This window comes from Diceros bicornis, chromosome 21, assembly GCF_020826845.1.
Source record: "Diceros bicornis minor isolate mBicDic1 chromosome 21, mDicBic1.mat.cur, whole genome shotgun sequence".
Taxonomy (NCBI): domain Eukaryota; kingdom Metazoa; phylum Chordata; class Mammalia; order Perissodactyla; family Rhinocerotidae; genus Diceros; species Diceros bicornis.
In genome coordinates this window covers 23,219,028-23,234,584 of record NC_080760.1, presented here as the reverse complement: position 1 = coordinate 23,234,584, position 15,557 = coordinate 23,219,028, and the positions used below count along the sequence as shown (strand labels likewise).

Genomic DNA, 15,557 nt, shown 5'->3' with positions numbered 1-15,557 from the left:
CATAATGTCATCTTCATTTTGCTTTATTAAAATATCTAATAACTATTTTCTCATTTTATTATATTTACCTTTAAAAGTAAAAAGTGAGTAAAATCCAGAAAACTGAGTTAACTAACAATCTCTTGTTTAATTTTAACATGTGCTAATATATTCTATTATATATTAATCATGAATTATTGGCACAAAATTTTAGCCTTAAGTTATGAGTTCTTAAAATAATTTGCTTCCATTTTCCAGGCAGAAAAACCTATTTTATAGGAAATTAATTTTACCACATAACTGTAATTATGATTTTTAATGAACGAATAATTTGGGCTTTTCAAACAATCTACTTGTTCTTTAAAATCAAAGAATTTTTTCATATAATACACACCAATGTTAAAACTGTGAAAAGAAAGGTGATTATATGTGGTTGAATGCTTTTTAAAATCTCGTATTTATTTTCAAACAACATAAAATGTAAAGATAATCACTGAATTTAATAACTTAAAATAGCTAAAATATTTTTTTCACAATGAATAAAGCATTTTTTCCTTACAGAATAAAAATAAAGATTCGTTTTTTTTGTGTAACCATAAGAAAACCCTTGCTTTTAAATTGTTCATAGAAAATGTGTGTGTGTGTGTGTGTGTGTGTGTGTGTATCCCAAAGGTTCAGAGCAGAGACTGTAGAGCCAAGCTGTTTCTAACCTGCTCCCCGGTGCCACTTCCAGGTCACTGTTTTCCTGTGCTTGGCATTTGAGTGGGGGGATACCCTCCTTTCTTCACCACTTTCAACCCATTTTCACAGGGAACACAAATGCTTATAAATGGTGCTGACAGCTTTCACTTTACCCCAATCTCTAACATATTCTGATCAGAACTACTGCAATAGGCTGTTGTCTGGGTATCTAATGCGAGTCCCTATATCACTCCTAACCCCAGTTCACCCTCCATATTAATGCCAGGTGGGTTAGACTCCCTCTGTCTGGAATGCTGGAATGTCTTTTCCCTCTTGTCTTTCTTTCTCCATCTATTAAATGTTTCCATGCTTATAAAGTAAAGAGGCCTTAACTGGCCTCCCAAAGCAGAGATGGGTGCCTCTTTCTCTGGGTTCCCTTTATGTTCTTCCATGACTTGTACGCCCTCCTTCATCAGCTTTGGTTAAAATTTCTTTTAGCAAGATGTTAAGCCTCTCCTTCTTGAGACCTTTTTCTTTATTCCCCCCAAATTCTCCACGAACTCCCAAGAGCCAGTCACACCCAAATTCCAAGCAGGTCGGTTAGGCCACTGGAGGCCCTGCTTTGCTCTCTATTCCTTGGTGTTACTATTGAACACCTGCACAGGACGGTGGATTCTCCTTCTCTGTCGAGGTGATACTCAAGTGGGCTCAGCTCTTTGTACAACCTGCCATGGTGTCCCCCTTAGGCTTCAGGGTTTGGTTCACTTAATTCACACTCACATCTCAGATCAGCCATTCTTCCCCAGAGCAGGACCCCAGGAGACGTTAGTTGGTCCCCCAAGGGATTCCAGATTCAGGAACAAAGGGTGGGGAAAATAACCCTCTCTCTTAAAACCTAAGGCCCTACTCTTGAGTCCTGGCTTTGCCTGCCTTCCAGAAATCTTCCCTTGGTGTCCTTTCCCTGCCAGCAGACTTTGGTTAAGGCCATCCCAATCCATCCTGTTATGGATTGAATTGTGTCCCTCCCAAGATTCTTATGTTGAAGCCCTAACTCCCAGTGTGACTGTATTTGGAGATAGGACCTTGATGGAGGGAATTAAGGTTAAGTGAGGTCATAAGGGTGGAGCCCTAATCCAGTAGGATTGGTGAGCATACGAGAAGAGGAAGAGACACCAGGAGTGTGCATGAACAAAGAAAAAGCCATGTAAGGATACAGTCAGAGAGAAGGTGGCCATGTATAAGCCAGGATGAGAGGTCTCACCAGGAGGCAACCCTGTGGGCACCTTGATCTTGGACTTTCAGCCTCCAGAACTATAAGAAAATAAATTTCTGTTGTTTAAGCCACTCAGTCTGTGGTATTCTGTTATGGTAGCCCCAGCAGACTAAGACACATCCCAATTTGGGGAGGAAGTGGTAAAGTTTGGTTGATTGCCACAGAGAAAACCTCTGGGCTACATATGCAAATCAGCCTTTCATCCCCCTTCCCTCCTTCAGAGCTATGAGATCTCCAAGACTGGGAGTATTCAACCCAAAGAGATAAAGTTTGCAAGACTTTGGTTCTTATATTTGCATAATTAAGAAAGGCCACTCAAGTGACTTCTTTTATAATAAGAAAACAGTTCGCAGAAGACATTATGTCCAGCTATAGTATTAGAAATTGCAGGTGTAATTTTTTAAAATTTTACTTCATTTATCACCCTATTTAACAACTATTGCATGAATTACATTATGATGATTATTGTTTATATACCCAATGTCCCTTTTTATTCAATTTTCAGAGTAATGAAAAATACTCTTGATTGAAGAAGATGGTAATTTTCTCAGAAAACATCTAATTTAAAGAAAAAATGGGTAGAGGGAACTGAAAGGGTAAACACTCTAATGACAAAATGTCTTCTGTTCTTTTTTCGTTTCTTTTGTCTTCCTTAAATTGCTTTTGTACAGAAAATATAACTAAAAACACCATAGAATAAAATAATGCATTGTTTATTAAAAATACATACTGAAAATGAGTGCTGTCAATCTCAGATAATCATTTTATATTCTCTGTATGGCTTATAGTCACTTAATTCTGTAAGAAATGCCATGTTTCCATCTTTATTAGAATATAGTGGTATATTTTTTCTTCTCACTTAATTTACATTATTAATACAATGTTCAAAACTGTAATAATCTTGATTAATTAATATGATAAAAGTAATGCGGGAAAAAAACCCAAAGAATTTGTTAAAATTCCATTCATTCGGGAAGGCTTCCAACTGCTTTTACCCAGGATGTCAGTTGAAATGAATGTTACGCTTCTTGTTAGCATCAAGAGATTCTGCTACGAAAACTCAAAAGATCTTTGGTTCTCTGTGTATTTATTTATGTTTAGAACTCAATATGTTGTTTTCATTACTTCTCTGTATGTAACAATGTATTCAATAAAAAATTTTTTTGAAAACATGCAGCACATTGCAATTTTCTTTTAAGTATACCTAAAATATGGCCCACAGGAATTCTGCCAGGAAGGGACCCTGCTGTTTGCAAGAAACTCTGACTCTCCCCCTTGCGCTTTCCATTCTTATTCCCCTCAAACTCTCCAAGAACCTCCAAGAGCCAGCCCTACTTCCAAACTCCAGGCAAGACCAGTTAGGCCACTAGAGGCCTTGTTCTGCTCATTGATTTCCAGGCAACGGCCTAAATTACAACTAGGTTTCTTTGCTGACCTTTTACCAAACTCTCTCATTGTTGCCTTTTAACAGTTCATAGAGGTAACAGATAGATCTTCAACAGGTAGCCTCTTGTCTAAGTCTGGATTCCCATCTGTGACTTGAAGATACTTTAGCTTCTGTTGTCCTTCAGAAAGCCTCTCCATTCCTCAGGCCAGAGAGTGATGGGAAGGATAGTGCCTTCTAGGTAACAGCGGCACTGGAAGGCAGGTCTAACTGGAAAGTGGAAGCTTCTGTACAGGCAAAATGGCAGCAAGTTTACTACACGTGATATGGAATTATATTTTGCAAAAAACTAAACATTTTGTGTCCATCAATAACAACTTAGAGAGGGTCCAATGTGAATTTATCACTCTGCCCTTGGGATCACTTGAAGAGATCGTTATTGCTTGCATTATCTCATCAGCATCATGTCTCACCACCAGCACCAGCAACCCTTCCCTTCTCTCTCTGTGCGAGCTGATCCATCAGCCATCTTTCCATCACCTCTCCCATTGCGTAGGAGACGACCTTCCTCTCTCTTTGCTACCACTGCAGACTGTCCCTGCCTCTACAACAGAATCCATTGCAATGTATTTTAATTATCTCATCATTTGTCTGTCTTCTCCTTTGCGTTAGGAGCTTTTTGAAGGTAGTCTGCGTCCAAGTCATCTTTTTATCCTTGGAGTCTGGCACACAGTTATTCTTCAATAAATGTTGGAACTAATTAAATTAATTAATTCCATGTGGGTCTGCAAATGTGCAGGGGAAGAAGTACAAGATCTGGCAAACATATGCAAATTCTATTTATGAGTGAATAAGTTGCAAACTCAGTCTTAGAGTTTGCAGATACCAGTCTTAGAAACAAGTGTAGGAGTTTATTATAAAGACAAAGATATAATCATCCCCCAGGTCCAAATGTATTCCTGATGTTAAAACAACAACAAAAATAACAATAACAAAATATTAGCTGTTATGAGTTTGGATTCGAAAGGAAAACATATCTCTAACCCATATCAAATTTATAGTAAATTAGTATGTAATATGTCATTATCCAATTAAGCCAATCAATTATGTTAAAAGTGATATACCTCAAAGAAAAGCACACAGACTGTTTGGTAAACCAATTATTGGGAGATAAAAGTTGAAATGATAAAATTTAAAGGAAATGACAAAAATGTGTTACTTAAAACCTGAAGATATGGTAGGGGCAGAAAACAAAAAATAACTTTAAAATAATTTATCAAAGTTAATAGACAATAGATGGAGAATAATTTAATACGGGAATATAAATTTCTTTGGAAGCATATCTCTAAATTCTAAAGTTTGACATATTCTTAGGTAGAAATAAGAGGTAAATGGTAATGAATAATTTTATCAATAAACTGTTTCATAGAAACCCAAATATGTTATATATTTATTTACCAAGAACACTTAAGAATAGCTGTTTACAATAGCTGACTCCATCTGCTCACCTTTCGCTCCCACTTCAACCCACCATGGTCTGGTTTCTGCTACCAGAACTCCATTGAAACAGTTCTAGTTAAAATAGCTAATATCTGCATGGCATTAAATTCAAGGAGAGTCTTCAAGTCTCAACCTTGACTTCTTAGCAGCGTTTAACCCAGGCATGACTCTCTCTTTCTTAAAAACTACTACATTCTCCTGGTTTTCCCCATCTTCTCTGGTCACTCCTTATCAGTCTCTCTTGATGACACTTCCTCCTCTATCCTTCTGCTAGAGATAGGAGTTCTTCAGACTTCACGTCCAAGGCCTCTTGTGTATATTCCCACCCTAAGCAATTCATCTACTTCCATGAATTCTACTGCCGTGCAGACACTGCTGATTCTCCAGTTCACATCTCTAGACCAGTCCTCTCTCCAAGCTCCTGGCTTATACTACCAAGGTTCTACTCAACAGCTCTACTTGGATACCTCACGCAAACCACAAATGACATACTAAAGTCCAACTTATCTTTCCCCTTGAATGTGCCTTTCCTTCAGACTTCCTTACCTCAGTGAATGGCAACAAAATAATCTAAGTTGAGCAAGCCACATGCAATCACACCCTCAAATATACCCAGTGCTCTCTACAAGCCTCTTGATAAGACCACTGCATTTTTATTGTCCTTCTATCCATTCTCCACATAGCACTCAGAGTAGTTTATTTTTAAGGCAAATATGAGCATGTGGCTTATATGTATAACATGTCTTCACAAAGGTCTTGAATTCAAATCCAATAACAGTACTATGGACTACAGGCCCTGAAGAATCTGAGTCCTGCTTACTTTACCAGCCTCATCTTATAGTGAGGCTCTGTCTATTCTTTACTATTCTGAAAATTGGTATACAATGAGACAGAATTAAGCATGTATTCTCCCTTGGCTTAAAGAACAGTATTTAGGGGTAACTAAATAGTAGATGAGGAAAGATTTTTAGAAGATAATAACACCAGCTAATAATACAGAAGGAATGATAAAATGTAAAAATCACCATTTTGCAAGTCCTAATGATATAATGGATCCTGGTAATAATCACTAGGTGAAAAGTTGATGGGAAACTTTATAATGGCTGGATCAGGCTGAAAACACCTGAGCCACGTGATACACTGTAATATCTCTATAAGTAGGGCATCCTGTCACTATGCGCCTACTGATGTGATGCAATAGAAAGCATTCAGCAATGTGTTTGTAGCATTGTTGTCTACAGTATTGAACCTGAATTTACTCAAGGATCTAGATTCAACTACCAATTTACAAGAAACATCGGGGTAGAGGAGCATGTTACACAACACCACTAGAAGGCAATCTATCTAATTTAGAATGTGAAAAATACTTCAGGATAAATAAATTGGTTTCTTCAACAGATATGTGGGAGAGAGTGGTTAAGGAGAGAGAGACTACTAAAAAAAAAGATTTAAGAATCATATCAACCAATATATGAAGCTTCTTTGAATCTGATTCCAACAAACCAAATATAAAGACTTTTTTGAGATAATTGGGGAAATTTGAAGATAAATTGAGTTTTAGATAATATTAAGAAGTCTTTTTCATAAGATATAATGGTATTGTGGTTATGTTTAAAACAGAAGTTCTTGCTTATTAGAGAGACATACCAAAGCACTTATGGGTGAAATGACATGATTTTCGTGATTTGTTCCAGAAAAAAAAAATTAAGAGGGAACTGATAAAGCCAGATTGGCAAAAAGTTGGTAACTTTTGAAGCTGTTAACTGGGTACACAGAGATTCATCATACTCTTCCCTCTTATTTTATGTATGTTTGAAACTTTGCATATTGAAATATAAAAATTAAAAATAAAAACAAATTGAGTTAAAACGTTTGTTCCTCAGAGAAGTCATTACTGACTCCCTTTCCACCAGACTAGGCTAGCCCCACCCCTCATAATATAGTTTTATGGTATCATTTACATTTCTTCTATAGAACAACTATCACATAGGCAGTAAGTTCTCAAAAAAAATCATTCTTATTACAATTTGCAATTTCTGGGAGAGCATAAACTCTCTGAGGTAGAGATGACTCTGGCTTATTCACTACTACATGTCCTAGAGTCTAGCACAAAGCATTGCATATAGCTGATACTCAATATGTAGCTGAATAAATAAATGTTTACCCCAACTAGCCAATTTATTTATCTGGTGTACCTATCAATATTACCCTTTTAAGTAGTCCTCTAGTAATTTAGTTCCAGATTTGTGGTCCATTAATAGCAAGTGTATGTGGCTCTACGCACTTGCTTTTATTTTCCATATTCTGAAACTACTTCTAATGCATGTCACTGTGTTGTTCTTTACTTATCCTTCTGAGCCCGATTAAGTCCTTTACTGAACCAGTCGAAATAAAAGCAAATACAGTTATGCATCACTTAACAACAAGGATATGTCCTGAGAAATGCATCGTTAGGCAATTTCCTAGTTGTGCGAACATCATAGATTGTACTTACACAAACTAGATGGTATAACCTACCACATACCTAGGCTATATGGTTCTAACCTTATAGCCCACTGTCGTATATGTGGTTGGTCATTGACTGAAATGTCGTTATGTGGTGCATGACTATAACTACAAGGTTTAGTTTTTCACTCTTTCGACTTTCCAGATACGAGAGTCAATCACATTTTTAGGTATCTTTTCAGGGCACAATGCTGAGTCAAAGAAAACAATCAATGCCAACAATCCTTGTGCCAAAATAAATATTTAATGCATATGTTTTAACGAAAGAGGTTATAAAAGAGACAGCAAAGATGTCTCCTGTTGTCAATTCCTACTGACTGGTAGTGTCTTCCTGGAGTGCCCTGTAGAGAAAAATTCTACGCTGAATTATGGTTCAGTGGGAAACAGCACAGTAGAAGTCCTATTACTGGACACAACCGGGTGAGTAGTTAATCAAAATAGGAAAAGCATGGAATTATTTTTTAAATAGCAATATAAGCTTTATATTTTAACTTATAATTTACAAAAGCACATTTAATAATGAAACTTTTGATGTAGGGCCTAGATCTTTTCTTGGTGTATGAGCCCAGTGATTGGTGTTTCACTTACAAAAACAACACTCAAATGCTTTATCTACAATTTCTAGTTTGTTTCATTAGAGTAGAGTGAGGTTGTAAAAGTACTTACAAAGCCATCTAAGTGTAGTTTCTTTCCATATTTTTATGATTTTCCCCCAATTCTTAAAGTCGTTCTGTCCACACTTAAATTTTTTAGTGATTTTCCTTTATTCAGTCTTTTGAAGTTTTCAACATGGTTGCCATAAAAACAGTATACCTTTTTTTTTGCAAATATATTTAATTGGTTTGGATATATTTAAGATCAATTGAAAATTACAGTAAGGAGTATAGCTGGAAAGCACACTAGTGACTGCCCACATCATTCCTTTCTAGCTCCAAGCCTCTGTATTCATTTGCTAGGGCCGCCATAACAAAACATCATAAACCGAGCGACTTAAATAACAGAAATGTATTGTCTCACAATTCTGGAGGCTATAAGTCCAAGATCAAGGTGTCAGTGGGGTTGGTTCCTTCTGAGGGCTGTGAGAGAGAATCTGTTGCATGCCTCTCACCTAGTTTCTGGTGGTTTGCTGGCAATCTTTGGTGTTCCTTGGCTTGCAGAAGCATCACCCCAATCTCTGCCTTCATCTTCACATAGTGTTCTCCCTGTGTACATGTGTGTCTCCAAATTTCCCCTCCTTATGAGGACACTAGTAATATCGGATGAAGGGCCCACTCTACTCCAGTATAACCTCATTTTAACTAATTACATCTGCAAGACACTATTTCTAAATAACATCACATTCTGAAGTACCAGAAGTTAGGACTTCAATATAGGAATTGTGAGGGGACACAACTCAACCCCTACAGCCTCAATCAGTAAGTTTTAGAGAGAGGATGGAAACTGTAGTCTAGTTAAGGGAACTTCTACTGTAAATGGTTGGTTAGTGAATTTTCCCATGGGAGCAGGGTGTAGGACGGAAAGAAGGGTTTGTCATATACTTTTCTGAGACGATGATGTATTTACAAAATTTGACATTGTATTCATTTTCCAGGAGTGTGTTTGAGAAAAAGGTCACTGCAAAGAAAGGTCCAAAGAAAATTAATCTCAGATTCATTATCCTTTAACTTGGATTTCTCAATTAAACTTGTGCAAATAAATTGTTTACAAATTCTAAAACAAGCTGTTATCTAAATATCCTTAATTCCCATTCTTGTACAACTGAGGAAGTATAAATAATAATAACAAAATGTCATATTTTTTGCAGTTCTTTATAATTCAACTCAAATATGTATTTTTCCAAACAATGATCATAAATACTTTGCCTCCAATCTACCTTTTTTTTTTTTTTTTTGTTAGGTTTATGAGTGCCCTGATTTCGTATAAGAGTGCAAACTGGAGTAAAGAAATAAGATAAAGAGAACTTTTTTTACTGTGTTTATGTGACATTCTGTTCTACAAAGAGTAAGGCTTTCATCTTTTAATCCAAAATCCACTTAACTACACTACAGAAGATTTATTTTGACTCCCTCTTGTTTCATAAGGGGCTCAAAAGTCTATAGCAATTTTTGACACTTTGTTATAATGTTTTTCTGACGCCCCCACGTACACACACACACACACACACACACACACACACACACACTCCTCCCTGCCTCATTTTCATATGGACACAAAGCATTGGGATAAAATGATAGTTCATTATAGTGGTACAGAGCTCTTATCTTCATCCGGCAAGAGTCATTTCCTTCCAAAGATTGAAATGCAAATGTGAAAATTAATGATAACTGCATTATCTGATAGCAGAGATAATACCAATTCACTGTCAGAGTAATACACAGTCATTCTACGATTTCCTCTGCTTCTCACAATATTCTTCTTACTGTCAGACTATATCTATGGTTAACTATGTTTCGTAGGTTTCCGTTAATTTACTTCAAATGGCATTTCCCAGATCTTATATCTACCACATTTTCCCAATCAAAAAGGAAACGAAATCAGAACTGTAATCTCCAAGCCCTTCTTTGGACTAGTAAGGAGGAAAAATCTGTATCACTGGTGTATGCTTCTATCTCACAGTGGTCTTCTAGCTGCCATTCCACTATATGCAAAACACTCCCCACCTTCTCAGTTTAAGGCACAAAGCAGAACTAGCCCCATCATCTGCATGTTTCCACAATGTTGAACAGCAACCAAATGAGGCAACTTATTTATAGATTTCTTGACTGATTTTCAGTCCAGATGCAACAAGTATACACATTTGATTTTATGCCAGACATTTATTCTTAAAAGTTTATTTACATTAAAATTTCTTTAACTAAACTATGTTTTAAATCCAGTTGAATTGAACATAGTTAATATAATCCTATGGTGGTTTTTACATAGCAAAATCATTTTGCAAAGTTAATTCACTATACAAATGTTTAATGAGGGCTTATTGTCTATAATGCACTGTAATGGGTACTAAGGCACAATTGCCAAAATGACACTAAAAGTAATATTAAGAGGTATTTATTGAGCACTTATGAAGCTCTGAGCTCCATGCTTTACATAGAAAATCTCATTAATGAGGTAGTTATTATTATTAGCCTCATTTTATAAACAAGGACACTGAGGCCTTAGCAAGTTAATTACTTACTCAAAGTCACACAGTTGATAAGTGTCAGGGCCAAGATATAAATGGAAGAAATATCTTTGGTTTTCTCCACTCATTATACTACCCAAAAATAATTTGCGTCTGATGGAAAATCAGATTTCCACTTATCAATCTAGGAGCAAGTTGTGATGTTCTGTGATATATAATGCAAAATTATTCCTAATTTTACTCTATTAATTCATCAAATCATCGATACAAGGTTTTATTTTCTATTTCATTTTAATTGAAATGCCCCAAGTGCTTAACATATAAATACCAAAATTTATTTAAATAAAAGTACAAGCTTATCTTGAAAAGTTCATGTCAAAGAATATAAATGACTGCTTGCTCAAAATTTTATATCTGTGTATATTTGCGTTAATACATATTATTTGGGGGGACATACTACTGGTGCAATTTGACTAATGTGATCTGTTCTTTTATTAGAGCTCCTAGAAATTTCAATTATAGCTGCTGTAAGGCTGATGGTAAGACCTACATTTATTCAATATTAAACTAGAGAAATCAAATTATTCACTATTCCCAAGGACAAAAGTAGTAACTGTGTTTTTAATAACATAAGCCAGAGAGTTGGCATTCTTAGAGTTGATGTAAGATGTGACTTTTAAGGTGCTCATTTCATAGAGGTAGATGATGAATTTATAACAATTTATCTGAATTCTCTCCCTCAAGTCTCCTTCTAAATCTAAATACACAAATCAGCACTTCAGACTTTGACCATGGATTGTGGTTCTAACAATTTTCATACAAGAGAGAGCCAGAGATGTAAACACTATTTTCAAAATAAGGTGAAGATTCCAACTGTTGGTCGGTGTGAGAGGTCCTAGCGTAAGGGAGGCCATCAACATCTAGCAAATCCCATGCGCTCCCAGCTCCGTGCTACATACTTTCTATACAACATCTCTTCCAATTTTATCCTCCTAACAATGTTCCAAGGTAGTTATTATTCTTCCCATTTTAAAAATAAGGAAACTGAGGCACTGGTTGTTTAATATGCTCAAAGTCAAAAGCCCATAAGTGTCAACGTGTGAATTCAAACACAGATCTGCCTGACTCTAAAATTTGTACATTTTCTTCTGTAGTTTAGACCATGCTCTACTTTCTAGGTTGACACGCTTAATTATTGCATCAGTGACCCGATTACAATACATGAATAATTAAAGAATGTTAAAGAAGAGAAATGACATCAAAAAGAGTGTGGGCAGCATCATACTACACCTTAGGACTTCTCCCTAGCACCTTTCACAATGATTAGTGCACAATAACTATCTAATGAGTAATTAAATCTACACGAATACTGGTGAACTGAAGTTACTTGTAGGGTGAGAAAAGAAAAGAAGAGGTATTTACTTAAAAAGACAGTAATGATGTAAGTGAAGTATAGGTAAATACAGATAAAAAGGAAGAAGGGTGGATAACAAGTATCATATGAAGTAGATTCCAAGCAAGGTAGTGTCATGGTAAATTTTTTTAAGATGGAGAAAGAAAAATGAAACAAAAATAGAGGTGTGAAATACTGAAATAATGAGGTAATGACTTTTACATCTGCCTGAACTTTACTGGCTTTGTGTGGGTCTAGCTCTCCATTCAAACAGTGAGAGATTCATAGGAACCTGAAGAATATTTAAATAAGAGTCACAAATATTTAAACATTAAAGAATTTCACCTTAGAAATGTTTGCAAACATAAGATAATTTTCCTAAAGATTGTTTAGGTGCCACCTAATCATAAGAGTTAACAAAGGTGTGAGCAATTACTAAATGTACCTTTTAGTTGAATAACAAATAAGGAAAGAAACTTTGCACTGTGGAATTTGCATTTGATAAAAATAGAACACTCCAGACAGGAGTTGATTCATTATTGAATTGAGCCATCAAGAAAGGTTGTGGAGTCGTCTTCAATCAAACTCTTTTAAAAATAAGATAAATGCTGATCCATCTTAAATGATGTCAGCTCTATGCCTCAAATTCTTTAGATAATTTCCTTGTCCTTTGATTCTGTTCTATTTTTAGAGAAACTGCCTATCTTAGGGTGACTATCAGGACTGGGTGGGAGGGCTTTAAAATTAGGAGACCTTGAAATCACAGCTAGCTCATTACCTCATGTCTTAACCAATTATTTGTCGTGAAATTCAAAACCAGAGTTCAGTGTTACAAAAGCTTACCCTTTGTTGTATCAGATATACTACTGGGCTTTAAAAAATGCTGAGAAAAATTTTTAAAGGTTCTGCTTCAAGACTCAACAATGCCAACGCCATAAGAATGATAATTAGCATTTTATGTGTATGATCTGATTTAATTCTCACAAAATCCCTAAGACGTATTCATACTATTTTCTACACTTTACAAATGAGAATATAAGCACAGAGAGATTAAGCAACTTGCCAAAAATCACCCAGCAAGTGAATGGCAAATCTAGATTTGAAGCTAAACTCTTAAAATCCAGAGCTCAGTTTCTAACATGTTTTGAAGCTGTCACTAAAACCTGAACAATTTTCTCTCCTTAATACAGCTGGAAAGTACCAATAATGTTTTGTGAATAACAAAAAATGGGGTAAAAATATTGATGTAATTTCTATTCATGCAATAGCAAAAGTACAAAAACATTCCCTATACTTTCTTCTGATTGACAGAAACTGATGAATATTCTACTTTAAAAAATAAATATCCAACAGATATTCTTTGGTTATGAATCCACCTCATTAATTCAAGGGGTTTCAAAATAATAAAACCCCTCCTTTTTTGCTAAATACCTGTAGGGAAAAATATGTTACCAATTTTATAATGTACAAAGAAAGACCTTTCTCATAGTCCTACCTGCTTAGAGACATACATTTTTCCTTTCAAGTTTTTCCATATTCATACATGCCACAGAAAAGAGTATAAACATTTTCACCATAACTAAATAAAAATTTCATTAAATCGGATACATAAAATAAATTTAAATCAAAAGTAAAAAATCTCATCCTGAATGACAGCATCATTATTTACCTTGCGTCTCCTCTTTTTTTTTTTTAAGCTAATAATGCAACTTTATCTCTGGAAAATCTTCCTGAAAAAGGCTGCACTGGGTATGCATGATGTGTTTAGTAATTCACTGCCCCGTGAATTTGCTTACTTACTCCCAAGTCACGGGGAACATTGTGGGCCCCAGACTTGAGCAAAGAGGAAAACCTGCCCCCTCCAAGTTCGCCCCATCGAGAGAGAAGCCAGAATGCGCCCTTTGCAAGTAGGCATACCCAAAAGGCCACCTAATCTAATTTTAAATGTAAAAACTCTTCTAAATAGCATATACATACTTAATTCCATGAGTAAAGAACCACACAATATAAAGTTCACCCACCCTTATAAAGTTAAATGTAATCCCTAATAAAAAAATAAAATTTTCCAAAGATTTTTTTTCTTATTCTTTTCAAGCAAGGGACTTCTTCCCTCCAATGAGAAGTCAGAAGCATCATGCAATAACGTGAAAACGCGAGAAGCGTGCATTTTCTTTCAAACTCTTAAAATGTGGTGTTATGGTGCTTTAAATATAATACATTTTGATCCAAAATCTTGTGTAACATTATGCTACAGGATACAGAATACAAACATTTGTGTGTATCATGAATAACATTAGAAATGACATCATAATAATCAGATATACTGTATCTTCATTTTTGTTTGCATTATATTTTCCAGCTGCTGGTTTCAGAAAATTATCACCGGAGTTCCTCTCTTCTTCATGCACAGCAGAGTGCAATTTGCAAAGTCATGCAAGGGTGACAATGTGATTGAAATATAGGGATCTTTCTTAATGAAAAATGTTACTGCTTTGGAAATTATGGCTAAAACTGTTTCAGAACTCGCTTATATCCTTAAGCCCTATGACATAATAGTCTCCATTTATAAATATACCATCAATTATAAATTACTTGGTACCAAATATAAAGGTTTTTTCCACAGAGTTCTTATGAACTGTATATACTTGCATAAAATTATATTGGTGTTTTGGAGTATTTTGATCAGTTTTTGTTTTTCTTGAAATGATTAAAATTCAGCATCTTTAAAAGTGAATTTAATTTTCATTCATAAAAATGAAAATGTTGCCAAAACCTTGAATCAAAGGGGGGTATCTGTTGGTGTTTTCTAAACATCTAAATACATACTGAGGTTAAATCTATGACGTGCAACATGACTAAACTGAAAATATTTCTTTGGAGTATTATTGTTTGTGACTTGTTTGTAAGCTTTAAAATTATGCCTAATTTGAATGTGGATACAGCATAAAGATTTCTGTTCAAAGAAAAAAAAAAGTAGAATTGACTAAGTCTTTATGAGTATTGGAAAGAAAACAAAGATGGAGACCTCAAGCAGAGTAACACTGGTTTTTACAGTTTATTTATCAAAAAAATAAAAATCTTCTTTAAATAATGATGTTTATTTAACCTCTCATGTAGCCAGCATACACATAAATTTTTTTTTTTAAATCAAAGAGTTTGATTTGTTTGTTTTTTAAATCAAAGAGTTTGAGATTGTAAGAGTTTTACAACCTAATTAAAATTTAAGGAAAAAAACAGTGAATTCCTGATATAGCAGCAACAGATGGTTGAATTTAAAATTTTCTGTCCTACCTGGTCCATCCCAGTCATCTGTCTCAACTCCAGGTTGCCCTGGTTTCTCTGGCTGTGTGTCCCCATCTGATTCTGCCGTCTCCTGGACTCCTTCATCATCACCTGGAAAACCCCAACACACAGAGAGAAAGGGAAATAATTAAAGCTCTCTATTTGACATTCAAATCTTTATAGAGAGATGTCCTTAGCATATATCTAATTATATATTTATTACATATATTGTCATTATACTGACAAATGCCTATGATTAATCATTTTGATATCTATTATGGCTTTATAATAAAATCAACATTAGTAATCAATAAATAAAGTTAACTGCTATAAACAATAAAGAGCATTTCCATAAAAATTTCATTTGGAGTTATTAATATTATATATAAGAAGAAAATAACAAACCAGTATGTAATTCTTGTAGTACTTTCAAGACAGA

At 35.1% G+C, this 15,557-nt stretch overlaps 1 protein-coding gene across 1 annotated transcript in view; it reads right to left on the bottom strand.

The window, feature by feature from the left end:
- Positions 1-15,557, bottom strand: part of ZFPM2 (zinc finger protein, FOG family member 2) — a 442,887-nt gene that overhangs the window by 309,721 nt on the left and 117,609 nt on the right. Inside the window, exon 3 of the mRNA XM_058564775.1 lies at positions 15,128-15,229. Within this exon, the coding sequence (XP_058420758.1) occupies positions 15,128-15,229 (102 nt within the window). The remainder of the gene's footprint in view (positions 1-15,127; positions 15,230-15,557) is intronic.